At 38.9% G+C, this 27570-nt stretch overlaps 1 protein-coding gene across 14 annotated transcripts in view; it reads left to right on the top strand.

Moving 5' to 3' along the window:
* The first annotated feature begins 1988 nt into the window (after nt 1–1988).
* G2484-1 (protein) overlaps nt 1989–27570 on the top strand; it is a 35764-nt gene continuing 10182 nt past the window's right edge. For 2 of the 14 annotated variants that reach the window (XM_088856321.1, XM_088856323.1), the window contains exons 1-11: nt 1989–2339; nt 4997–6906; nt 7998–8228; nt 8774–9228; nt 9714–10017; nt 10102–10177; nt 10313–10371; nt 10578–10685; nt 11327–13101; nt 14448–14556; nt 15495–15675. In XM_088856321.1, the coding sequence (XP_088712447.1) occupies nt 5007–6906; nt 7998–8228; nt 8774–9228; nt 9714–10017; nt 10102–10177; nt 10313–10371; nt 10578–10685; nt 11327–13101; nt 14448–14556; nt 15495–15675 (5198 nt within the window). In that variant the 5' untranslated portion in view covers nt 1989–2339; nt 4997–5006. Of the gene's footprint in view, nt 2340–4996; nt 6907–7997; nt 8229–8773; nt 9229–9713; nt 10178–10312; nt 10372–10577; nt 10686–11326; nt 13102–14447; nt 14557–15494; nt 15676–27570 lie in introns of all 14 variants that reach the window. The other 12 variants (XM_011623083.3, XM_088856325.1, XM_088856319.1 and 9 more) reach the window with 8 other exon arrangements.

Genomic DNA, 27570 nt, shown 5'->3' on the forward strand with positions numbered 1-27570 from the left:
AAATCACGTACATTTATAAATACATAAAAAACTCCTAAAAATAGATGGTCTAGATAATGTACTGCAAGATGTATTATTTTAAAGATTTAAAATCACGTTTTTATTTATACCTATACATCTGGATATTGAGATGATCAATTACATGTTTTTCCCACATTAAAACAACCTTTGTCGGAGGGCTTTTAGAGGTGCACCTTAATTCTATACTAATGTCTTTTCTATGTACAGTAAAAGACAAAGGTGCGGTTTGTGTAGAGCCGAGGCTCAAAACAATCAAATTAGAGCCTACCTTCAAATAGTATGGAGAAACATAGTTTCAATACTTAATATCTTTGTGATAGCCTTTAAATATATTTTCATCTTTAATTATAAAATTTAAGGGTGCAGTTTGTATAGAGCCGAGGCTCTAAACAATCAAATTAGAGCCCACATTCAAATAGTATCGATAAATACAGTTTCAATATTAGAAATCTTTGACTAGCCTTAAAATATATTTTCATCTTTAATTATAAAATTTAAAGCTTCAAAAATAATATAGATCGAGCAAATCTATGAAAACTTGGAAAATCTTGAAAATTGATGGTAAAAAAATGTGTTACAAGATGCACTATTTTCAAAATTTAAAATCCATTTTTTCTCATATCCATGCATCTTGATGTCGAGATGATCAATTTGAAGATATTTGGGCATCAAAACAACTTTCTCTAGTGAAACTCTAATTTGATTGTTTAGAGCCTCGGCTCTATATAAACTTTTTCGAAAGATAAAAAAAATTAAAATATAGGACTTTTGAGGAGATTGGGAATTCGTTTCTTTTTTTGTAGAAAATTTGTTGACCTTCGTCACCTTCATTTTGTGCTTTGACTTTTAAAGGGCAGAATACTCATAATCTAAAAAATGAGCACGAGGCAAGGTAGGTTAAGGGCAGAATGGTCATCTTTTCAAAATAAACCAAGGAGGCAAAGCATTAGTGCGATACTTATCGAATAACATTGGGGTAGTTTATGTCATTTCTCCTCAAAATCGGAGGGTATTTTCGTCACCCTCTACTAATAGGGGCATCTTCGCTAGTCAGTGTTAACAATCGGGCTATTTTAGAAATTCACTCGGATTCAAGATCCGAATTTCAAGCCGATCGCTCTCACGCATTTTGATTTTTCATCCGAGGAGAGAGAGGGCAGAACTTAGAGAGAGAAAGAGAGGAGTCGGCATTGGGTAGAGAGAGAAAGCGAGGGCGTACAAAGAGGAGAGAGCGAAGGGCCGGGCATCTAGAGAGAGAAAGGGAAGGGAGAGAGAATGTAGAGAGAGAAAGAGAAGGGAGAGCAGATAAAGATGAGATAGAAAGCGAGGGTCGGGCATCTAGAGAGAGAACGCGTGAGGGGTTTGCCATTTGGGCGAATAGAAGCAGAGGAGACGGCATTGGATAGAGAGAGAGTGAGAGGTCAGCCAAAGGGGAGAGGGGAGAGAGGAGAGAGGAGAGAGAAAGAGACTGGTTCGATTTTAGTGCATCTAAAGAGAAAGAGGAGTGAAAGAGGGTTTAGGGGAATATGAAACATTGAACAATTGTTTCATGCGGGTTGGACCGCATTTCTACAATACGTGCTCTAAAGGTATAAAGCATATATTTTAATGAGGGACGTAAATAGGTGATTTTTTTTTTTTAAAAAAAAAAACTTGTAAAAGTTTAAATATTTTTTTAAGAGAATTATTATTTTTAACTTTTGAAATTTATTTATTTTTTATGTTCATGATTTTTATGTTAAAAAATTATATATTACCTTAAAATTAAGATCAAATTATATTTAAAATAAAATTTTTTTTTAAGCTCGCATTTGTACATATTCGGCTTGGGCCACATGGTAACGGCGTCCTTTTCTATTTGTTTAGAGAGAGAGAGGGTTCAAGTATATATATAGAGAAAGGAGTTTCTGGCACGGAAAGCAACAGAGTATATATATTGAGTTCGGTATTTTGCCCTTCGAGGTTTAAGTTTTAAGTTTTAATCCTTGAGAGAGAGAGAGAGAGAGAGAGAAAGAGAGAGTTTGGTAGTTTTGCCCTTGCTTTGCTCCACTTTCCTATCATTTTCGGATCGATTACGTCAGTTTTCGCCTGAAAATTCACTCTCTCTGTTTAAAACTTGGCCTCTGCGGTGCTTTCCTGCAACTGTCGACCTCTGAATTCATGTCGAAATGTCACCGAAAAGTTGGGTTTTGGCAGGAGAAGGGTTTGTCTCTTAACTTCATAGAGAACGGTGCGTTGAAGCTATGAACCCTCCCATGCTTGGAAGATTTAGGGTTTCTGTGATCGACAGCCCTGATTTCGTCTCCATATGGAGCCAGGTAAGATCTCTGCCCCCTTTTACACATCTTCATATGCTTTTTATCTCAAAAACTAGCTCAAATGCAGTTCATTCTTTTCTCTTTCTAGGTTTTGGTCTTTATCGTCATGTTATGCTGGTTATTCTTTTCATTATCTTCACTGGTGTTGTTGTTAGTGATATTAGTGTTGTATATACTGATATTAGTATTATCATGTTGTGAATGGTGATATTCGAGTTTTTGCTTTGTATCACGCCTTATCTGGTAGTGTTTGAGTGGAAATTAAGTATATTGATATTGTGATTGAAAAATTGATTTTTTTGGAAGGAAATTAGGTTTTTTTTTAGAAGAAACACTTGTGTTATATTTGGGTTTCTGTGCTTTTTCCCTTTTTCTGAGAAGTGTAGAATACGTTATTTTACTTTGAAATATTTTAAAATGGGGTTTTGGTGTTATTTAATTATGGGTAAAAAAATGGGTTTTGTCTGTTGTAATTATGTACTATTTTAACTTATTTATTGATATGTATTTATTGTTTAACATTGTTCTTCTTTGTTGGTTATGTTTATCTACGTTCCATCAGTTTGTTATTTAATAGATGATTTGGGTATTTTCTACTTTTTATTAAATTCTTTTGCCTTCTTTCTTTCATTATAATGAAATTTTGTTTTTTTTTTTATTTGTTAGTTTTGGGAGTTTTCCCTTTCTTGTGACTGTAATGGTGCATGAAATGGGGAATAAATGAATGTACATCAGATAGAGTTAAGTATGATGTAAAGGAGTATACTTATTTATTTGTTAGAAAAGTTCTTCAGTTATTTAGTCTTCTCGTTACACTCTTTGTTTGATCTCTCTCTCTCTCTCTCTCTCTCTCTCTCTCTCTCTCCCCCCTCTCCCTCCCCCTCCCTCCCTCCTTCCCTTCCTCCTGCACAGCAGGCCCCCCCCCCTCTTCTTCTCTCTATCCCATTGGATAATTTGTTGTTTATTTTATTGCTGTACATGGCTTATATGTATATGAAATTTTTGGGGACAAGGATAGTTTTTCATAGCACCAACACATGCAATATAGAGGTGGTTATAACTTTCTATTTCTTCTAGTAATTGATTTATAATATTCAACAAGAAATATATTTGGCAATGTCTTAGAGACATTTCCATGAAATCTAAAATTCTTGCTATCACGTAATAATATCTGATTTAATTTACCTGGCTTATAACTTTATTATTATTATTATTTTCTTTTCTTTTCTATGGTATAACTTATGGATTAGTGAAAGGCCTTAAATATGAAAATTGTGTGTATGTGTGTGTCTATATATATAAGGCCTAGGCTATATGAAAACAAAGTAAAGTGTCACCTCAAATCCTCCTCCATAAAGTACTTTGGGTGTTGGAGACCTTCATTATGGCTCTAAAATCAATTTCAAAAACTGACAATGAAATTTGAAGTGCGAAAAATGGTATAGATCTTGCGGATTTGTGAACACTTATTTTTAGGGAAATAGGCGGTTTAGATAATGTGTTACAATATACACTATATGTAGGCTTGAAATCCTAATTTGTTCTCCCAACCATAATGGTCAAGGCCAAGATGATCGATTTCAAGGTTTTCCGATGCCTTTCTATGAGTTTTAAGGTGAGACTTTACTTTTTTTGATAGGCTGCAGCCCTATCAATATATTTGTCATATATATATGTATGTATGTATGTATGTATGTATGTATGTATGTATGTATGTATGTATGTATGTATGTATGTATGTATATATATTTGTATGCGTGTATGTTTGTGTGCAAGTATATATGTATGTATACCATGAAATGGAGATAGAGATGGAGATGGAGAGATAACTCTTTGGCTGTCCTGGAGAGGGTTTTGCTTGCTAGGCTGGCTCTAGACTTCCACAGGCTTTTGGTCTTTGAGTGCTTATGATAGGGTGAAGACATGAGGCGGGCAATGTGGGGAGGGAGCAGAGTGACTGCAGCAGTGTATTTTTTTTTTTTTTGTCCTTATGATTTCGGCCTGATGTGTGGTTGAGGTGGTGGGCCAGGGAAAATTCTACTCTTTCAGTTGTTTCTTTTATGCATGAACTTTTGATGCCTATTCTTTTCTATGATTACTTAAGCATTATTTGGAGCCCTTTTTATTATTCTCAAAGTTTTGTACTAGAAGTGCTGGTTGGAGAAGTTGACAAACTTGGATACAATATGTGTCTTGTTGAAGAGGGTGTGATGGAAATGGTTTTTTTTCCCGTTTCTTTTTGATACAGTTCTGGATTTTTTAAGAGTGAGTAATGAGTAATGTGCATGGTTTTTCTTTTCTCATCCTTTCCTGTTCGTTAATCAATTCTTTCCCGCATAGTTTCATGCTTCTTACTTTATATTTTCTATGTGCTGATAGTATGAGGGGCTTTGTCTTGTCCAATTTATTTTTGCTAATATTGTCTTAAGGTAGAGGATGCATTTGATGCTGTCTCATTTCATCTGATAGCCCTAAATGCCCATCTGGCTGTAAGGAGCATAACTGGGGGAAGCTCTATGTGATCCAATGATGTTCTTTTTTTCAGCAACATTTATTCATTTGCAGCACATGTTCGCATATATGCATGCACAAACGCACGAAGTAGTTATGGCTACATTGATACCAAAAGTTTTATGGGTGTTTTACTTATATTGTAGGGATACACTCATGGATTATGATGACAATGAATTTCAAAGCCAGGACATTGAACCTTTGAGTGACGATAACACCAAATTCCCTTCAGGCCTAAGATCTTATACTCTTCCTAAGTTTGATTTGGATGAGCCTCTTCATGTAAGATTTGATAGTCTTGGGGAAGCTGGTGTTCTTCTTGGTATTCAGAATCAGACAGAGGATCATTGGATTGAGGCTTTTCCTAGGGGGAATAGTGGCATTGTTCTTGATCCTGTTTCCCAAGGCATAGAGTTTAGTTCAGGCACCGCTGAATCTTGCCCCATTTCCAGGCATAACGATGTTTGGTCAGAGGCCACATCCTCAGAATCTGTTGAAATGCTATTGAACTCTGTTAAACAAGACGAGGTAATCACTAAAACACATATCGTCGACGAGTCAGATGCCTGTGATAAGCTTGGAATTTTAGAAAATAAAATGGATACTACTTTGAGCTGTGATGACTCCTCGCCCTCTAATCTCGGGGTTGTCTTGGATGCTGATCCCACTGATGGTGGGAAACATCCAAAAATGATTGCGGTAGACACTTTAGAAAATGCAGCTCATTTTGGAAGTTTGATGGAAACATGTAATGAGGAAAAATTTAAGGATGAAACTTCTACAGGAGAGGGTACAACATATGATTGTAAAAATGGTGACCATTTTGAAAATGTTAGAACTGTGGGTGAGAGTTCCGTGAAGAATGTTCAACCAGATAGTCTATACCCAAATTTAACAGATGTTCATGGTGAAATTGGAACTAAAGAGCAACAGAAGGATGATGTACCAAAAGATGACCAGAGGGAAAAACCCACCGGAATTCATAGTGTTGATAGCGCTAATGGTGCTGGAACTTCTTGTTTGGTGTCAAAAGCAGATTCTCCTAATAAACAAAAGACCCAAGAAGAGGAGGTACCCGTGTGCTTGAACGATAGTCATACAAGCACTTCAAATGATATAGTGGTGCGAGAGCAAATGAGAAGTGAGTGCTTAGAGAATATCAGTGGTGCTGATTTTATCCCAAATATACCTGAAACTATTGTGACAGGACATTCTTTGAGGTCATCTGAGATGCATGACTTGAGTGGTGTGGCAGTGGATGTATCAAACTCCATGCATGAGAAAGCTTTAGAAATGTTTGATAGAAGAGAAGCTGATGTAGGAATTGGAGCTGTTGTGGGTATTACTCATTTGGATGCTGTTGTCCGGGAAAGGGGGAGTGCACTGATGTCATCAAAAGTAATTGAGGGGGTTGATGATGATGGTGGGAGAGCTTACAATGAGGGGAGATCAGGCCAATGTGAAATCGAAATGGCGAATCCCCTAATTTCACAGAAGTCGGAGACTGATATCATTTCAACAGTATCGGGAAGAGTTATAGATGGTTTTATTTCCAAATCTTCAGGAGCCGTTGGTGGCTTATCAGAGACTGCAAGGGACTCAGCTACTGATAAAACCTCAGAGGAAGTTCAGCTGATGGTTCCTGAAAAAATCAACATCTCAGATAAGGATCCGTTGGAAAAGCAAGAGGTGGGATCTAGTCGCTCTCATAATGTTGGGAAAGAAATAAATGGAAAAGCCCAAGAAAGTTCTCCAATACCAGGACCTCCCAATTTGCAAGGCGATGATGTGAGACAGCAGATACAGCACTGTGATGGTACCGAGCCACCTGATTCAGTGGCTGCTCAGTTTTCATGTCCTGTACAGAATTCATCTATTATTGAATGCCAAAGTGAATTCAAGAGTACAGAAGCTAACACTGATACACAAGAAAACGAATCAGAAAAACAGGGGGCATCAGTTATTAATGCTGAAATTGTGGAAGAAAAAGATGGCCCAAGGATATCTGCAGAGTCTAGTTTGGGGCTTCATGAAGAAACGTCCCCAGAACCTCTAGGTAGTAAGCATTAGGGAAGTTTACCAAAAAAAAGAGAAGAGAATCCCATTTTATTTTCAAAATTTGAAACTAGTCCACTATATTTTATTCTTTACTCTCAAGTCCCATTTTTGAAGAGGGCATATTGCGTTTTAATATTATTTATATTCTACACATCTGATTGGGTTCAAATTTTGGGAGTTGGTGTATATCACCTTCTCACATTTGTAAAAATAGAAAAATAAAAAAATATTTTAAAATAAGGGAAATTTATCTAAATATCCATGAGAGATGAACTATTTAACGTACTACCCATATCTTTTGATTTAATTTCAAAATACCTATCAAAAGACATATGATCATTACTTGGAATAGTTAGAAATGGGTAAAATGTTAAATAATTCGGCTCTTGGGGATATTTTGATAAATTTCCCTTTCCAATAAATAAAATAACCAAAATACCCCTAAATTTTTGAAGTTTGTAGGGGAATTTTGGTCATTTATATTTAACTGAATTATATTTTTAATATTTTCCAAGTGCGTTATGGCATGAAGGATAGATGTCCAAAATTTGAGCTTAATCATATATATAGAAAAATGAAAAAAATTAAAATACAATATCCACTATAAAGACTGAAGTGAAAAATATAAAATATATGGAACTATTTTTAAATTTCCAAAATAAAAAGGTTGTTTCTGTTAATTTCCCAAAATATTATTATCCCCTAGTCTAATATCATTTGTGTTACGTGGTTAAAAAATAGTTACTTCTATTTTGTGGTACTACTTTTCCTTCTTGTTTTGTTTATGCAATTCATTTTGTGTATGTTGGATCCTTATTTCTTATTTGAGGAAATTTTTTCCAATTATACTTGGGAAAACCACAGTCCATTGGGTCATCACCATCCTCTGAAATCACAGATGATGATGGAGAAGGAGCAGGACCCATCGCTGCTGTGATTTCCTGTTCTTTTGGGCCCCACTCTTTCCATCATTGTCGATCACTTCAATGGACTGTGCTACCTTGAGAAACATGGGATGATCCACTGATAGTAATCCTCTTTGTTGAGTCTTTCTAGATGAACGGAAGTTTAACATGTCCCATCTTTCAGGGAAGGCAACTACTTGTGCAGAAGTGAGTGATAAAGGCCAAGGCATACATGAGAAACATGAATCCAACCCTACAGTGGCAAAATACAGCAATTTTTCTATCCTTAGTACAAGCACAGAGGGTAATGTGGTTTCTGCCACCTGTTCTGCGGTTGTTGAAGCACAAAGTGAGTTACAGGTTGAATCAGGAGGCTCTTCTGGAGCAGGTCTGACAAACCTAGTCCTGGCTGCAGGTAATCCAATAGAGAATTGTGCTGATTCTAGGGCTTAAGAGCGATGCTATGTGATTTCCTTCTCGTATGTCGAATTGGCCAAAGTCTATGGCTTTAACCTCCAAACTGCCGTGGAGTGAAGCAAACATCTATATTTTGGAAATATAGGTGACATTTCCAAAAAAATTGATATTATTTGAATATCATTAAATTTGAGAAATATTTTTAAAGATTGTATTTATACATTTTTTGAATTATTTTAGTTTTAAAAATAACTGAAGGCTTCCTTAAATCAGCAAAACGGCTAATTCAAATAGGCTCCAAAGCAATCTGATAAGACTGCATGACAAGTTCCTATTCTTTTGGAGAGGTGTACTATAATCGCATTGCCCATGGTTCTGCAGTGCATTCTACTATATTATAGTGTTGCATATTAATGATCCCCATGATCATGGGTCAGCTATTTTTGTGGCCTTTTGCTGTTTTCCCATGGAAATTTTTCATTTTCAGTCCTATGATTGATGAATGATGATGATTCCTGAATTGTTTCATTTCCATTGTTGAAGGGGTTAAGCCTACTGATGTCAAAGCACGATCTTCTGAACCTGATAATGCAATGAACGCTGAAGCAAAGGAATTGGAAGATGGTATAGACATCGGGGCTTCTCTTGAACGAGATTGCGGCTCCCCTATAGTTATTAGTTCCAATGAGCCTTGTCATAGTGAAATGGAGTGCCAAGAAGGTGACAAGGAATATTTAGATCAGAATGCTCGTCTCTCTGGGGATACCCCCGGGGTTTCAAATCGTGTTGATAGACAGGGCAGTAAAAATGAATTAAATTCGCAAAATGCAGGAGAAAACGATGCCTTGGAAACTGATAAAAGTTTCACATTCGAGTTGGGTTCATTGGCTTCACGGGAGACTAATAGTCCCATGAGTATTTCAGGTTCATTTGTGACTGATACAAATGGTAAAGGCTGGAAACCTTTTCCAAGTGTCCAACCAGTTGATTCTTATCAGGTATTGCCCCTTTGCTACCATAGTTCATTCTTATTAATGAAGCCGTACCTTTATACTTGGGCCAGCCATTAAAAATGAAAAGGAACTATTTCACTCTCAATCATATTTCCTTTTTGCCTATTTATCTGTATTTTTTACTGCAAATTAGTGGTAAAACAGCCATCTGAAAAAATTGACTGGTCCTGTCTACTTTGATATTCAAAATTTTGGACCACCTATGTGGTTTATGCAGTTGTTCCACAACTTTCCTGATGTTTTCCATTTTTTATTTGTATTTTGAAAATGTCCTTGTCCTTGACATTTCAAATTTCTGGACCACCTGTGTGGTTGATGCAAGTGTTCCAACTACTGTCCTGATGTTTTCTTTTTTTATTTGTATTTTGAAAATGTTATTAGTTATTAATATAAGAAAATCATGGAATACTTCTTTATATTATGATCTTTTTTTTCTCCCTTTTCCGATTGGATGGTGTTATATGCATCAGACTGAAAAAGTTTCGCAGGTAACACCTTTACCATCCCAAACCGAGCACAAAGTTTCGGATGGGAATTCTCGTGGGAAGCTTCCAATATCAGAAGGGCAGAAGGGGTCTAAAGTTAGTAAAGAATCAAATGTCACTGTAGATGGATCAGCTCTTAGAAGCAAAATTGAGAAGTCTGAAGGGCAACCTGTCAAGAGCACCACCACCTTAAAGAAGGCCCCACCAAGTACACCTGCCAAATCAGTGGGTGAGGCTTTCAGTAGAAGCGTGCAAGTTGAGGAGGTGCCTCGGCATGCTTCTCTAGAAGGTAGCAGTACAAAACTATCCTGTGTTACTACTGTCCAGGCATCTAATCTACCGGATTTGAATGCTTTAGCTGTTCCTGCATCAGCATTGTTTCAGCAGCCATTCACAGATTCCCAGCAAGTACAATTGCGTGCACAGATTTTTGTTTATGGGTCTCTCATGTGAGTGGAGTTTGTCATGTTCATCAATCCGTTTGTTTTTGTCGTTCTTTATTATTTTGATCTTCTTTGTGTTGTTGTTCATTGTTAGATTTGCGGGCCTTAATATTTTTTTTTTTTGGTGTGTCTATGCTTTAGTCAAGGCTTAGCACCAGATGAGGCATGTATGATATCTGCTTTTGCAGACTCCGGACGTGGTTTGTACACATCTCTGTCTATTTATTTAAGTACTTCTTTCGACTGTTTGCTCACTAAAGAGTTGATATTGTTTTGCTATGGAACATGCCAAAATGGCCAGCCAATAACCTTCATGCTCAATTTTCATTTGAGTTTTCTGTTTTCTTTTGGTTTTGCTCTCTGAAAGTTTAATCTTGTTGAAATGTGTTTGCTGTTGAGGAATCAGATGGTGGAAGGGGTGTATGGGAGAATGTATGGCGCACTGCTGTAGAAAGGTGTCAAAATCAGAAGTCACCTTCTAATAACCTTGAGACCCCTCTCAGCGCTCGTTCAGGTATGATATCACTATCTTTAATCTTATTAGGTTACGAGTAAGCAAGATTTTGAGTGGAATATTATGTTTGGGATAACTTTGGAGTTTGGACTTGAGCACACTAAATATGCTTTTTCGTTAGTATACACCTAATTATTCCTTTGGTGCTTATCCTCTTCCTGTTGAACTTGTGACATTTTTGGGTCCTCCACAATTCAAAACAAAAAGAAATCTGCCACTCCATACAAACTTTGACATCTTAGAGCTCCCATTTCATATAGGGAAAGCATATTTTAATCTATTAGAGTTCTTTCTTTCATCCTTTCATGCAACAATGGTCAAGATCTATTCATATGCAACAATGGGCAAGATATATGCTTATGCTGCATTGGCACATGATAAAAAAATGGATAGTAATGGATAGAGTGGTACCCTTCAGGACATGACAGAACCCCAGTGATGAGGGCTACTCTTCAGCACCATCTGCTGTTTTATTGGATGATGATGACCCCAAAGGGCAATGGTTTTCCATAGTCCTTTGGGTTGTAGTTTGCTGTCCCTTTTCTTTTGGTACTTTTGGCAACTATAGTTTGAGCTTTGGATTGTTTTAAAAAGAAAAAGAAATAAACTTTGAACTGATCTGAAGAATTGTATCATCGAAGGGTTTCGACCTAATGAACTCGTGTCGAGGTCCCCTATCCTCCAGAATAAAGCCTTGGGAACTCCAGCTGGAAGAAGCACTAGCAAGAGCAGCCCCCCATCTTCTATTTTAACCCCTTCAGTTTCCTTGTCTTCACCAGTTTGGAATATTTCTGCCCCTTCACGTGAAGGGCTTCAGGCTACTAATTTGCCAAGGGCCCAACACATGGACCCAATCCAAACAATTCCAGCAATGCATCTCTACCAATCTCCCCACATAAGGCATTTTGTTGGAAGCCCTTCTCCATGGTCCACACAGTCCCCATCTCCTGGTTCTTGGCTTGTACCCTCACAAACAAGCAATGTTGATTGTGCTGTGCAATACCCAACAGTGGAATCCATACAAATGACACCACCTAGAGATTTGCCATCTGGGGCTCGCTCCCAAGCCGTTCATCTTGCCCCACCTAGTCCACTGGGACCTACTGCTGCTTCTGCTCTTGTTACTTCGACTACAAGTATCTCAAGCGAAGCTCGAAGAAAAACAGCAAACTCACTCAAGAATACACCCCAAGAACCAAAGTCCAGAAAGAAGAAGAAGGGTTCGGTCCCTGATAGTCCCATTCAAGTTTCTATTGCTGAGTTGGGGGCTGATACAAGTGTCACCAAACAGTTACCATTTGCTATGGCATCACCACCTCTTCCATCAATAGTATCGACCAAGCCCCCTGTTTCTAAAGCTTCTTGTGCTCCGACAAGTTCTCCTGTACTCCCAACTAATTTTCAGGTGCTCTCTGGAGGGAATAATGAGCAGAGGGTTACCCTTTCGGAAGAGACGAGCACTCGACTTGAACAAGCCAAGCAACAGGCTGAAGAAGCTTCTGCTCAAGCTGCTTCAGCTGTGAGGCATAGCCAAGGCATATGGAATCAATTGGGTGTCCAAAAAAGCTTGGCATTGGTCTCAGATGCTGAAGTGAAAGTGGCTTCAGCAGCTGTTGCAGCAGCTGCCGCAGCTTCAGTTGCTAAGGCAGCAGCTGCAGCTGCAAAGGTTGCTTGTGAAGCTGCTCTCCAAGCAAAACTCATGGCTGATGAAGCTTTGACTGCTAATAAGACAGGTAATGTTGAAATTGGATTGCCTGAAAGTAAGAAGAATTCGAAGGGGAAGAAGGCAAGCACTTCTAGTTCAATTATTGCCCTTGCACGAGAGGCGGCTAGGAAGAGGGTGGAAGCAGCTTCTGCTGCTGCTAAGAGGGCAGAGAATTTGGATGCAGTGGTAAAGGCTGCAGAGCTAGCAGCTGAGGCTGTGTCACAAGCAGGGGCTGTTATTGCAATGGGAGACCCGATTCCATTGACATTGAGGGAATTGTTTGAAGCTGGGCCTGATGGGTATTGGAAGTTACAAAACCCAAGTGGGGATTTTACTAAGAAAGCAGCTAATTTACAAATAGAGTGTGGTGGCTCCGCTGAAATTTTGAATGAGCAGGTTTCTGGTAAGGATGGACTGGGTCAAGATAAAGAAGGAAGTGCACCTTCTGGGGAAGAGTTATCAGGGCAAGCAGTTGAGAAACAAGGTGAGGTAGGAAATGGGGTGCATCAAAATGCAGCAACTGTTGAAAATGGGTTTGGAGGGCAATGGCGACGTAAGAATTTGGATGTGTCTAAAACTCTCAGGGTTGCTCCTGAATTACAATCTGATTCCAGAGTTGTTTCTTCTGCCATGAAGAGTGCTGATGCTGAGAGGCCTCTAAAGTTGCCAGCTCTGAAGGAAAATAACATTAAGGAGGGATCTCTTGTTGAGGTTGGTGGCTTCTCTCTCATCTCATTCTCTCTCTCACCCCCCTCTCCCTTGCTACACATGGATATAATTGCTGATTATGTCAGTATCATGCAATACCATTATCCAACTCATGTGTCTAAATCCTCAATCAATACGCCAAAAAAAAGAAGAAAAGCTATTCTTTTCATCCTAGTGGTAAATGTCTATTTCTTTCTGTAATTGAGGGTCCTCTTTTTCTGCCAATCTTTTTTTCTTGTTTGCAGAAGTTAACGGGCTTCTTAATGATTTTCTCTTACCATTTCTCTTATGTTTTACTCATACCATTTCGCTAAATTTAGTTTGTTTTATATTTTTCGTGAATGTAATCTGAATATGTGTTTCCTCTCTCCCTCTCAAGAAATCAATATATATATATATATATATATATATATACTACTGTCTGTAATTGAAGGTCCTCTTGTTCTGCCAATCTTTGCTTCTTGTTTGTAGAAGTTAACAGGCTTATTAATGATTCTCCTTCTCAAGAAATCAATATATATATATATATATATATATATATATATATATATATACTACTTTCTGTAATTGAAGGTCCTCTTGTTCTGCCAATCTTTGCTTCTTGTTTGTAGAAGTTAACAGGCTTATTAATGATTGTCTCTTACCATTTCTCTTATATCTCACTCAAACCATTTCACTAAATTTTGTTTGTTTTATATTTTTTGCAAACGTAATCTGAATATGTATTTCCTCTCTCTTTCTCATAAAAAAAAAAAAAAATGTATATATATATATATATATATATATATATATAGGAGAAGTCTTCCTAATGCCTATAAGAAAAAATGAATAGTGATTTCGCCTATGTTCATCACCGTCTAAACTTCATCGCACGGTCACTATTGTCTGGTAGTGTTTGAATTTTCATTTTTTTTCTATAAATTGGTATGATCTGAAATTTGGAGTGCGTGTACATCTTAGCGAGGCCAACCGAATAAAAATATGAAAAAAAATATTTTGCAAAATATAAATTGACCAAAATACCCCCACAAATTTTAGGGGAATTTTTGTCAATTTATATTTTGCGAATTATTTGTTTTATATTTTTATTAGATTCTCCTATTTTTGCTGAACACACGCTCCAAATTTTAGATCATTCCGATTTGTAGAAAAAAAATGAAAGTTGAAACACTACCGGACAACCGTTTACTATGCGATAAACTTTAGACAATGATGAGCATAGGCGAAATCACTGTTCATTTTTGTCTATAGGCGTTGCGTAGTGTTTTCCACATATATATATATATTTGTTGCCTTTTTCTGTGTGATGTTTAAAATAGATTCTACATTGACACATTTGAAATAAGCAGGTTGTTTCTGACGAAGAGGGCCTTAGAGGGGTCTGGTTTTCTGCCAAGGTACAGAGCATAAAGGATGGAAAAGCTTTTATCTGCTACACTGAACTGCTTAATGATGAAGGTAAAATGTTAGACCTTAAATTGGTTCCCAAGTTCTCTGGCTGATTTACAAGTAAAACCAATCAAAAGGGGAATGCATGCGTTAATCGTTTGGTCAGAGGAAAACCATAGGGGTCATTAATGTGCAATAAATGATGGAAACTGGAGAGCAAATGGGATGGACCATTGGGTTCACATCCTTCCTTAAATGGGTCTCACTCTCTCATTCCATGGTCATCCATCATTTCATTGAGCAGTAATGAACCGAAGGAACTATAGTTTTTCATGTCCATTGGATTGTCATGCATTTTCCCTTAGGGATGGTATAGCATCCACATGATGTGAACACTTTAAGTGTGCACAAACACCCTTCAATGGCTTAGATTGAACCTGGTTTATCCAAGGGCCACAAAATGATTTTATTTTTTTATTTTTATTCTTTTTTAAGCTTCTATTTATATAAAAATTGGGGTATCCATACATCTAAAAATGACTGCATTAAAGATTAAAGAAATATCTGAATAAGAAAAAGCCAAAATCCCCCGAAACATTTTGGAGTATTTTGGTCAAAAATTTGTTTAAAATATCTTTTATTGGTGCGATCTTGGCCTTTTTTCAGGTAAATAGAATTCTACCAAAATAAAACATAAGAAATGACATTAATTTGTAGCCCTTGAATATTTCCAGATTAAATCTCAACCATTGGAAGGGTGCTTGTGCACCTGTCAAGCGTCTACATACCTTTCCTTCCCCCAAAAATATCTTTAAAAGAACTTGTTAGCTCACAGCCCAATTTAATGAGTAGTCCACTATTTGACACTTCTCTTATAAAATTATATACCATTCGATTTCAAAGTTTGAAAAAGTACACGACCTTTCTTTCTATACTCCAGTATTTATTGGGTGTTTTTTCTTTGAATTCTCTATTCTTTTCATTTTTAGCATATGAATACTTTTTAGGTTCTGATCATCTTAAGGAGTGGATAACTCTTGAAAGCGAAAGTGATAAACCTCCTAGAGTACGACTTGCCCATCCTGTGACTGCCTTGAAATTTGAGGGTACAAGGAAGAGGCGTCGAGCAGCAATGGGTAACTATGTCTGGACTGTTGGTGATCGGGTAGATGTATGGATGCGTGATGGGTGAGGATTTCTTCTTACATCATCTTTATTTTCCTTTCGTTACTTGTTTGGTAAATAACATGTATATATTTCTATTGAAATCGGAGTGTGGCTGTACCTGCAGCATGACCATAATGAGATGAAACACTTCATTCTAATGTTGTTTTCCTTCCACAAGAGACATCAAAATATCAGGAAAATAATGTAGTTTTCTCATTTTTTGTTGATTAGTTATCATATCCTTTGATGAAACTGGCTTTATCAAGCTTCATATGGATTGCACTACAGAGGAATGAAATTAGTTCTGTTTCCATTTTTTGCAGTTCCTGTGGCTTTATCATTCTTGATACTACCATTGTATGTTGTGATTTGGCCTCATTGCCTGAAAATATCCAGTCTTAGGTTTTCTTATCTGATTAAGAAATCTAGTCTTGGCTTGTTAGTGATTGGTACATCCCCATTCCTTAGGCATCCTGAAGCTTCATTATTGACAAAGAAAATTTTGGGGATTTGAGTGCAATATGCATTTTGTCAATGTCTCAGATGTTAGGAATTACATCCATCTTTTGTTAAAGGAGCAGGAAGACTGTTGAGTGCTTTGACATTGCTGCCACTGCTGATACTTGTTACTTGCCTTGCAACTACAGTGAGTAAAGTTATCACCTCTACTGTACTGTGGCCTTTGTCAATGTGTTACAAGGCTCCAGTCTTTGATTTCACCATTACTTTAGTTAAGGATCTGGGCAACGGAAAATGCAATGCACCTGGTGCAAATTGGTTTCAGTTATTCATCATCTAACAACAAGAATGGAGGGTCCTACTTCTCCATTAAAATGTCTTTATTCCTATGGTGGTTTTGTTGACGAACTTGTCTTGGGCTAACTACCCTGACCAATAAGGAAGCCTTGTCATTGTTGGGTGCCCTGCTTGAGTGTCAGATGCAATCGCCTGCCCTGTCCTCGGCCACAATGCTAATTTAATTGGATGAGGCTAGTTCAAGTTTGGATGCCATGACTCCAGAGAGCTTGCCATGAACAGTGGTCCATCCCATCAAAGAACGACCAACATGTCCTTAACGCCCCCCGCCCCCCCTCTCAAGCGCCTTTACACCTTCTCTTGACCCTAAATACATCTCAGAAAACCTGATCCCAAATCCTTAACAACTGAAAAAATCATTGAACACTGTAGCCCTATATTTTTATTTCATTCATTAAGCTTGTATCTGGCACCCACAAAAGCCCACCAGTACTTGAATTTCTGTAAAACTCAAACAAAAACCTTGGTTCTGGATGGCAAACTTTAGATTTCAGTTGGGGAAGACATCAGTACCAAAAGAGTGTCTTCATTTTGAGCAACCCTGGTGGAAGAGTTCAAGCCACCAAGAAAAGATATTAAAGGAATTACAAACCACAAATCGATTCTTTAATATTTATTTTTTTCGTTAATTTTAAACTTCATTTGGGTGTGCTTTGTTTAATCATGCTTTAGATATACTTTTCATATTTTATTAGATTTTTTTTGTATTTTCTTAACGCTCTTTGACTGCCCGGTTACCGGTTATACCGGTTGAACCGCTTTCGGTGTGTTGTCTGGTTGACCGTTCCGGTTTGATTTTTCCTACACTACTGCAGACACATTGTTGAGTCTTAAGTATTTTTTTCTCCCTTCCTCCTCAAAATGAAGCTTAGATAGTCCTCAGGCTGACAGAGTTAAGATTCATGGAACCATACTCAATTACAGGTCTTGGTCTCAATGTTTTGAAGTGAGAAAATCAAAGAAGCTTTGGGTTCAAGCTCATGGCGTTCTACTGCATTCATGGCTTCAGGGAAGTGTTTAGGGGGGCCAGTAATATGTGCAATGGCTTTATCAAGGTAGAGTTGAACTCTTTGGAAATCTTCTTCCCTTTTCCACCTACAAATGCTGGTTGAAAGTCTTGATCGTTCAGCAATTTCTGAAATCATCTCTCTTGGGGTCCCAATACCTGATTCAGGTTGTTAAGGAGTAGGCCACCCTCAAACCCAGTTGGAAGGATCACATATTGGATTACCCAACTTCAATGGATTTCCCAGACCACGAAAAGATTAAAAAACATGACTCTGATGGCTGAAAAATGGCAGTTCGCTAGAAAAATCGATGGAAAATAAAAAATTGAGTGTGTGCAGTGGAAATTGTAAAATGACAAGTTTCGGGAAAAGGGTGGACCCTGGCAAGCTCATCAGATCATCCACTTCTTCACATGGAAACTGTAGGACATGTGAGAATCAAATTATTGGGACCTCTTGAAGAACATGATTCAAAAGCTAAATTCAAATCCAATCCATATTCCAAATTGAAAATTTGAATTTTGAGAACCTTTTCACTTGCTGTACCCACTCGATCTCCATCCAATCAAGCCCCTACCATATCCTTGGCTATACATGTACCCACCAAAGCCAAGGCTCAAAGGCCTCCGCGTTGCCCAGAAACCCCTTCACGACTGGCTTTACAGCCAGTGGATAACACATGCCCACGTTGCCCATTACCATTTCCACCATGCATCTGATTGTCCATCTTTCGACAACTATGATCCAAGGTCAACACATTGGGGCGCAAGATCAAGTGATGGGGGAAGTTCAAGCCCATTCAATGGATCTGATATCAGATGTCAATCTGGATATTGCATGCCAAGCCTTATCAATGGCAGAGATTTCTTCCAATTTGATGGCCATTATCCCATCATAAAACCTTAAGTCTCTATCCCAAACAACTCACCTCCTTCAAACGGTTGATGGCAGGGACTGGTCACATGTCCTCCTGCCTTCATCCCTAATACAGTGATGGAAAGCACCTCAGCTCTCTCTCCTCTATCCTCTCTAGAAGCATACTGTTCTTATCTGGCCTTTTTTCTCTCCAGTCTCCAGTCTCCAGTCTCCACTCTCATTCTCCCCTTTCCTCTCTCTTTCCCTCTAAACCCCCAAAATACAATCGAATCTCTGCCTCCCAGAGCTCCAAAAGACTGACTTCGTCCAATAAAATAGATGGAGTAGTAGGCATTGGAGAATTTTTATTTTTTATTTATTTTTGTTGTTGGGTGGTGGGGGTAGCGGTTGATGTTGGCAGGGGCAAGGCTGGGGTTCAGAATCTTTTCATATGCTGCACTATCATTGATCATCATCCTTCCCGTACAAAACGGTTTGTTCCCAATCAGAAAATAGTCCATCATTGAGCCAGCATCCGAATTAAAGTCCTTTTTGTCATCTGAGATCCTTTTGAGCCCATGATTCACTCGAACTCAAGAAACCCCTTTACTTCCTTGTGCTTACCCCACAAAGGCTGCAATTTTTCTCTTTCTTTCACCTAAACTTTGCAAAAGGAGGATTGGGGTAATGGGCCATGACTGGGAGCATCCAAACACTGTTCTCATTGGGATCTTTTTGGAAACAAGATGAATCCTCAGCCAAGCATTCCGTTGAAGTATTTGTGGCTTTTGAGGGCACCCCTGGGGACAACTAAAATAAATTCAAGCAAACGCTATACATCTTTAAGATTCTGTGGTTCAAATCATTTCCCGTCCCCCGCTGAGTTAGCAGCTGCACAGCTACATGCTGCAACTAATCCTTAGAGCTCAGTGTCTCTCTGCTAACCTAGATCACCACAATCCACTCAAATCTCCTTCCTCTCTTCCTTGAACCCCTTCAGGGGCCAGTGAATGCACCTTTAGAGTTTCCATGTCCTCCACCTCTTCCCCATTTGCTCCAAAACAATCGGTACCTTGGTCTAGCTGTAGGCCGCTTGGTTTTGAGGTACACCTAAGCTCCTTAAGAAGGCTGCAGGCACATTCTCCCTCTCCTCCCACTAATAGTCTCCTCTCCAATACCTCAGTATAAGATAGACTGGAGGAACATATGAGCTCAAGCCACGCCACAAACACATCAATAATATTTTACAATATACGGGTCCTATACATATTGGACCTGTTAAAGCAGTTACTAATGTATTCTGATGTAACTCTATCAAGAGAAGGAGTTCCCCAGAGCTGAAGAATTTAGCTTCTTGCATCATTTGTGCCAAAACCATGTAGCTGGTGAGTGTACAAGATTTTGGAGGTCCTCAACACGCCCACACAGTACACAACCACCCTTCATAAGACGATTTGATGAAATGTGATGGGAGAAGTTTCCTTACCAATTTTGTTCGCTATAATGGATTGTCTATCTTTGCAGTTATAGAAATGAAGCAGGAAACAACTTCACTGTCCTCTATCACAGCAAGTTAATGCAGAAGCACAGCACAATGGCCTTTCATCATACCTATTAGCAGCTCTGGAGGAATATGGTTAATTTGGGACCCCTCTCAAGTGGTCGAAGAGGAAGAGAAGATTGCTTATTTCTCCATCTTATTCTAAGCAAAGACACTATCACCAGTGATGCAAATTTGAGAGTAACAGAAAGAAATCAAATAATTAACGTTTGGCTTGAAATATTGTTGGAAGCCAACATGCCTAGCTCAAATGGCTATTACATATTCAACTCAAAGTCTCAAATAACATAGTTTTGAATAATAATTAAGTCTAAATAAGAAATCTAATACAGCCTCTATTTATAAATTTATTTTGGATCCCCGTAATCGTAATTCTAACTTAAATGGAACTCCTATTCAAAAAAATAACATTTATAGCCCAATACAAAATAAGAACAACTATTTGTTTAAACTGACGCAACAACTTTCGATGGGCATAACTTTTCATTCCGATGTCGGAATTATTATTATGACCCCATTTTGGTTACGACAGCATGACCCCGATAACTTGAATACCTACTTGATCAGTTTTCTCCATCAAACATGGCTAAGAAACACCTTTAAAGCCATGAACTTGGTCGTTGAAGTTCTGTTATGGGAAGTACGCGTACATCTGTCTCCCTTGGTTGGAGCGAACTCACCCTTTGAGTTTTAATCAATTGTGAACTTCTTCCGTTCTTCTTCGACTTGCTTTAGGTCTTCCTTGGGATTCCGCAAATTCTTTGATTTGGGTTATCTTTCCACTGGATCAAATATTGAGTATAGTAACCATGACTGTTAGTAATGGTCCTCATGTCAAGAACCCTGAATATCGCTTTAGCATCCTCCTTAGGCATTAGAACCTCCTCAGCAACCTCCATATCATCAGTTCCCTATGATACTCATATTGATAAAAAACATTGAAGATATGGAGTATTCCAGGCCCATTTGGATGCTCAATTTTTTAAAAAGTGATCACTGTTGGAGCACTTGACAACGACCAAATCTTCTTATACTTGAGCTTTGTGGTAAGTGCCACTGGAAACGCTCTCGTTTTGTATAAAATATCACTAAATCATTTTCAGTAAACTCTTCATCAGTGTTTCAAAAAGCGCCTAGGCGGCTCAAAAAACAAGGACTTTATAGTCTCTAACAGTATAAGTATAATTGTATATTGAATAAAATATAAGAATTAGGGATTTAGGGCACATCAGAATTCAAAAGTATACTATACATTAGCACGCACTCCATAAGCATAACCACAAGTCGGTCCATATCCAATTAAAACTTAAAATTTACCAACCAAATTACCAAACCAAATACCAAACCAAAGTTACCAAATACCAAACCAGTGGAACTACAAATCCACTATTCACAATACACAAACAAGAGGAAGAAAATAAAAATGAAAATAATACTTGAAGTCTCAAAAGAATCTTCAATCAATTTCAAAATTTAATCATCATTCATTATTAGAAAAAGTAGGGTCAGCTACGTTTGCATCATATGCATCGAAGTCGTCACCCTCCTCGACATATTGGTCGTCCTCCTCTGTCTCTTCTTCCTCCTGTTCCTCCACCTTCGTCCTTTGTGCAGAAGATCTAGTGGCCTTAGGAGGGTCAGCTGATGTGCCTGAGCATCCATGACCATGTCCCATGTCAATCCTTCATGTCCCTTGACCTCATCGTCATCAACCAACCACTCCATAGCATCTCCCATATTTTTTGATATGAGGGGGTCTCTCTTATCTCTCTTAGCAAACCTGTCCTTCAATAATCGATTATACTTGACATAGACTAGGTCATTGAGCCTCTTTGATTCTGTTCATTTTCTTTGTATGAATCTAACAAAATCAAATGAAACTAATTAATATAAATATTAAATAATTTTTTTTTTGAGAAAAGTGAACTTTTTTATTGCTATAAAGGGTTGGAGTACAATTTTGGGTTAATTTGAGAGTACCCACTAGACGGGTCTCTTGATAAAAAATAGGTCAACCGATCGTGTACAAAAAATTGGCATATAGATCTACCCAATTGCAATAAATTTACAATGAGGTTACAAAAAATGGGCTTATAGGTTTACCCGTTTACAAAGAGATGTTCTACTACGTGTACCCTTTGTGGTCTAGAGCAAAAAAGGAGATGGGCTGGGTTTGGTCTTCTACTTGGGCCCTAGCCCCGTCCTTCGCCAGGGGTCGGCGAACTCGTTTGACGTCCTCGAGGTATGCTTCCAGAAGACGCCATATCCTTGCAAATGTAAGTAATCTCATCAAAGAGGTGAGATGGTGGCTATAAATGAAATTCGTAATTGACTTTGCCTTCTTCACTACACCCGATATCTCGGTTAAACCGCCAAGCGCCTCAAGGATGAGGTCCATACAATGTGCTGCCCATGGTGTCCAAAAGATTCTAGGGTAAGCTGTGCACAACAAATTAGCAGTAGCAACATTGGGAGCAGTATTGTCTGTGACAACCTGTACAACAAGATGCTCCTCAACCTCCTTGATTCCTTTCTCTATAACTTGGAATATGTAATGGGCATCATGGTTATAATCAGAATCATCAATAGACCTAAAAAACAGTCCCTAAAGGACAATTCACCAGCAAATTCATTTGACTTCTTCTCTTCCTATCACTCCAAGCATCAGTCTTAATAGAAACTCTATATTGAGCCCATGCATCCTTCTTAGCTCAACAACATCTCTTGTGATGCTCACCGTTTTTTTCAAAAGAGGCTTTGAAAGCCCATATTTGGTTGGGGATTTCTTCCCAGGCCCAAATTGGTTAATTGCCTCTACTAAGGCATAGAAACTGCATAGGCGAGTGGTATTGAAAGGAATGCTCGCTTCATAAAACCATGTAGCAATGTAAAAAGCAGCTCTATCTCTCTTTTCCTTCTTCATTCTATTTTCAATGGTGGTTTGCTTCTTTGTTTTCTCTCCTGCAACCTCAGGGTCAGGCCGGAGCAAAAACTATCCATGGGGCCTCTAACCCGAGGCTTCTTACTCTCAGAACTAGAAGCAATTACAACTCCCTTTCCCAACCCCCTAATAATGGATTGTTCTACCTCTTGACATCCCTCCCCGTCCTCATCACTATCATCATAATCATAACTAATGTGTGGGGCTCACATAAGGGCATTACATGGGATGCACTAGGGGCCACATGTCCCCCATTAAGTGGTACGGCCACTTTTCTGTGCACATTTTTTTGTTTAAGAAAAGAAAATATCCTATTAAGTATTTGAAACTGAAATATTTTCTTAGTGGAAATACTTTGGATAATTTTTTTTAAGATCATCTTAAGTGATTTTCTTGTCATGTGGACTATTTGACCACGTCCTATTTTAATTTGAATTTCCTTATTATCCCTTTGTGAGAGAAAATGAATTCTAGATAGTTCTAGAATCTAGAATATTATGTTTTGACTAGTCAAAGTTCTAGATGGATTAGATCACCTAACACGTAATAATCCTAGATAATGTTGAACTCCTAATCTGTTTGGGACTCCCTAGGCCCTAGAGGTCTCTAAATAGGGGGGATCTCTCCCTCATTCAGCACATCTAGCATCTTTTCTTTCTCTCTCTCCTCCTCACCCCTCTGTGACTTCTTTCCCCTCTCTCTCTCTCTCTCTAGTCCTCTCTCTAATAGGGCCACACCACACTCCCCAAGTGTCTAGGGTGGCACACCCAACATAAAAGGGAGAGAAAAGGAGAGGGCACTCCAGCCCTAGCTCTAGTTTGAGGGGAAGTGCTAATTGTGGCATGCCCCAGGGTTGAAAATAGGGTTCTTAGTGAAACCCTAATTTTGACCCTACCTCTCTTGCCCCACAAGTTTCACTAAGGGAGTCCTAAAGGTGCTTCTCAGTTTCAGAATAGTAGATTCAGCAGCTTCTAGGATCAAGTGAGCCATTGCTCAGGTGATTGGATATGGGGTGTGCTAGGCCCTAAAGGGGTAACCCTAAGCAAAAAGTCCGTAAGTCTTCCCTTATTTAGTTGTATTTGCTGCTGTTTTTGTCTTATTGTTCGTCCTAAAGTCTGAGTATTGTATTCAATTATGAATAAAGTTTATTTGGCAACAACTTTTTGTAAAGAACCTAGATTGTAGTAGGCTGATTTTATTGTATTTGTGGTAAGCAATTAATAAAGGGTGCAGTTTGTATAAGGCCAGGGCTCTAAACAATCAAAGTAAAGCGCACCTTCAAATAGTATTGAAAATGTGGTTTCAATAGTGGTAATCTTTGTGATAGCTTTAAAATATATTTTCATCTATAATTATAATTTTAAAGCTTAAAAAATAGTGTAGATCAAGTAGATCTATGAAAGCTTGAAAAATCTTGAAAATTGAGGGTCCAAAAATGCATTACAAGATGCACTATTTCCAAAACTTGAAATCCATTTTTTTTTCTCATGTCCATACATGTTGAGGTCGAGATAATCAATTTGAGGATATTTGGGCATCAAAACAACCTCTTCTAGTGAAATTTGTTAGGTGCGCTCTAATTTGATTGTTTAGAGCTTTTGCACTTATATAAACTTTTTCCATTAATAAAAGTTATTTTTTTCAATTTATATCCTGGAGTTCTTCATAACCACCTTTCAGATTTCAGTGGAATTATTGGTGTCCAGATTGCAAGAGGTATTAGACAATACCATATGCACACCACAAGGAGCTGGGAGGGAGACAAATTGTGAACAGAGCTTTGATTGCCAATGAATGTATTTGTGGCATGCCATAATCTAAAGACCCTAGGAATTGTTTTAAGTTAAATCTTTGAAAAGCTTACAACTGAGTAGATTGGAAAATCATTGACAAAATTATGAATCAAATGGAATTTGGAATCAAGTGGTAGGTTTGGATTTCAGTTGTCTCTCCACCGCGAGATTCTTAGCACTTATAAATGGCAGTTCAAAGGCTTTATCCCATGAACTAGGGGCATTCAATAGCGTGACCCTCTGTCACCTTTCTTGTCTGAGATAGTGGTGGAACCATTAACAATAACTGTTAGCAGTATATATGAGGAAGGGGTTCTGAGAGGTTTCAAAGGTTCCTCGAGTGGACCACCTGTCTTACACTTGCTACCTTGCTGCTTTGCGATCTGACCGCCCAACAAACCTGTTCTTTATGGTTGTCCTTCAGTTTCTCTGAATATGCCTCTGGTTTATGAGTGAACATGTGGAAAGACTACTATATAGGGGATCAAGGTTAGTGGTGAAAAATTGAAACAACTTCCAGGTACCCTAGGATGTGGAATAGAAGCCATTCCCAATACATACTGGGGCCTTGCACTGTTGTGTTCAGGTCACCCTATCTGTGTTTGCAGGCCACACAAGATATGGTGAGATACAGTGGCTTAATGCTTTGAGAGGAGACTAGCTTCATGGAAGGCGTGGTATCTCTCATTTGGAAGCCGTATAACTCTTAATCAAGGTAACTCTCTGTCAAATCTGCCTATTAACTGCTGTGGCGAACAGATTCGAGAGGCTCCTACTTATATGGAGAAGGTTATAAATGTCATTTTGTTAAACAGGAGCAGTGCTTCTTGAATGGGCTCGTGCCAAGGACTCGGCTCTTCCCGAGCCAAGTTAAATAAAAAAAAAGAGAGGGAGGTGCCTTTGACCTTGTGCCCAGGAGAGAGAGAAGGTCATGGGCATGGCCACATCTCTTCCTCTCTCTCTCCCTCACAGATATCAAGATCAATGTTCGAAAATTCGCCCTCCCAGCCGCCTAGAAGGAAAAATTTCCAAACTGTCTAGGCGCTAGTTAGGTGGGACTATTAGGCATCCTGTGTCTAGGCGGCCGCCTAGGCGCCACCTTGTGCAGTTTGTCAAATGTCGGAAAAACCCTTGGTGAGGGTCAAAATTTGCCTTTTTTCCCCCGAAAAAGTCGGAAAAGGTCTTGGGGAATATTCTAAACCCCCAAAACTGATACCATGCCTTTTAGAGAGAGAAAAACTCCTCAAAAACCTTTCTTTTGTGATTTATTGAAAGATCGATAAATTTTCGATTTCTTCCCAAAACAAAGGCAATAGTTCATGGGTGTTCTTCGATTTCAAGATCTCTCTTCGATTTCCTCCTCTCTCAGCTCTCTCTTTCTCTCTCTCTCTGATTTCTCCCTCTTTCATCTTCCTTCAATTTCTCTCTCTCTGCTCTCTACCCCCCTCATGATTTCTCCATCTCTCTCTTGCTCCCCCTTGATTTCTCCCTCTCAGCTCTCTCTCTGATCCCTCTCCCGTTGATTCTTTTTCTCTCTCTCTCAGCTCGCTCTCTCTATCTTTGATTTCTCCCTCTGTTTGACCTCTCTCTCACAGATCTCTTCCCCTAATAGAGAGAGATGACAATGGGGACAGACTTCTACCCCCTTTTAGAGGGAGGGAGAAAGAAAGAAAGATAGGGAGGGAGTAAGGAAGAGAACGAGGAATGAAAAGGGCAGTGGAAATCACCCCCCTTAAGAGAGAGAGAGAGAGAGAGAGAGAGAGAGAGAGAGTACCTGTTTAGAGTAGAAAGAGGGCGCTCTGCCAAGTAGAGTGATGAAAGGAGGGTGGTGCCCCACATTTGAGAGAGAGAGAGAGAGAGAGAGAGAGAGAGAGAGAGCGAGAGTAAGGGGGGCGATGTGCCTCTTTTATTTTTTATATGAGTTGTACCGATGTGGTACAACTTGCCTTGGCACAAGGTTGAGGCCGAGTAGTCTCAAAATACTGAACTGGAGAGTACTTGTAAACCTGGGAGAGTTGGGGGGATGGATATCAGACTGTTGAAGGAGATGTACCTCGCAGTCTTAAGCAAATGGTTGTTTAGGTTTGGTGTGGCTGAAACCAACTCTGGAAACAAGTAATTTGGATAAGTGTAAATTCGGTGGTTTTGATCGCCTAGGCATCCTGCGTCTAGGCGGCCGCCTAGGCGCCACCTTGTGACAGTTTGTCAAATGTCAGAAAATCCCTTGGTGAGGGTCACAATTTGTCATTTTTCCCCTGAAAAAGTAGGAAAAGGTCTTGGGGAATATTCTAAACCCCAAAACCAATACCATGCCTTTTAGAGAGAGAAAAACTTCTCAAAAACCATTCTTTTGTGATTTATTGAAAGATCGATAAATTTTCGATTTCTTCCCAAAACAAAGGCAATAGTTCGTAGGTGTTTTTCGATTTCAAGATCTCTCTCTCCGATTTCCTTCTCTCTCAGCTCTCTCTTTCTCTCTCTCTCTGATTTCTCCCTCTCTTTCATCTCTCTTCAATTTCTCTCTCTCTGCTCTCTGCCCCCCTCGTGATTTCTCCATCTCTCTCTCTCCCCCCCTTGATTTCTCCCTCTGATCCCTCTCCCGTTGATTCTTTCTCTCTCTCTCTCAGCTCGCTCTCTCTATCTTTGATTTCTCCCTCTGTTTGACCTCTCTCTCACAGATCTCTTTCCCTAATAGAGAGAGATGACAATGGGGACAGACTTCTGCCCCCTTTTAGAGAGAGGGAGAAAGAAAGAAAGATAGGGAGGGAGTAAGGAAGAGAGCGAGGAATGAAAAGGGCAGTGGAAATCACCCCCCTTTAAGAGAGAGAGAGAGAGAGAGGAGAGAGTACCTGTTTAGAGTAGAAAGAGGGCGCTCTGCCAAGTAGAGTGTGATGAAAGGAGGGTGGTGCCCCACATTTGAGAGAGAGAGAGAGAGAGAGAGAG

The sequence above is a fragment of the Amborella trichopoda genome, chromosome 13 (genome assembly GCF_054954075.1).
Source record: "Amborella trichopoda isolate Santa Cruz 75 chromosome 13, AtrichopodaSantaCruz75HAP2 v2.0, whole genome shotgun sequence".
NCBI lineage: Eukaryota > Viridiplantae > Streptophyta > Magnoliopsida > Amborellales > Amborellaceae > Amborella > Amborella trichopoda.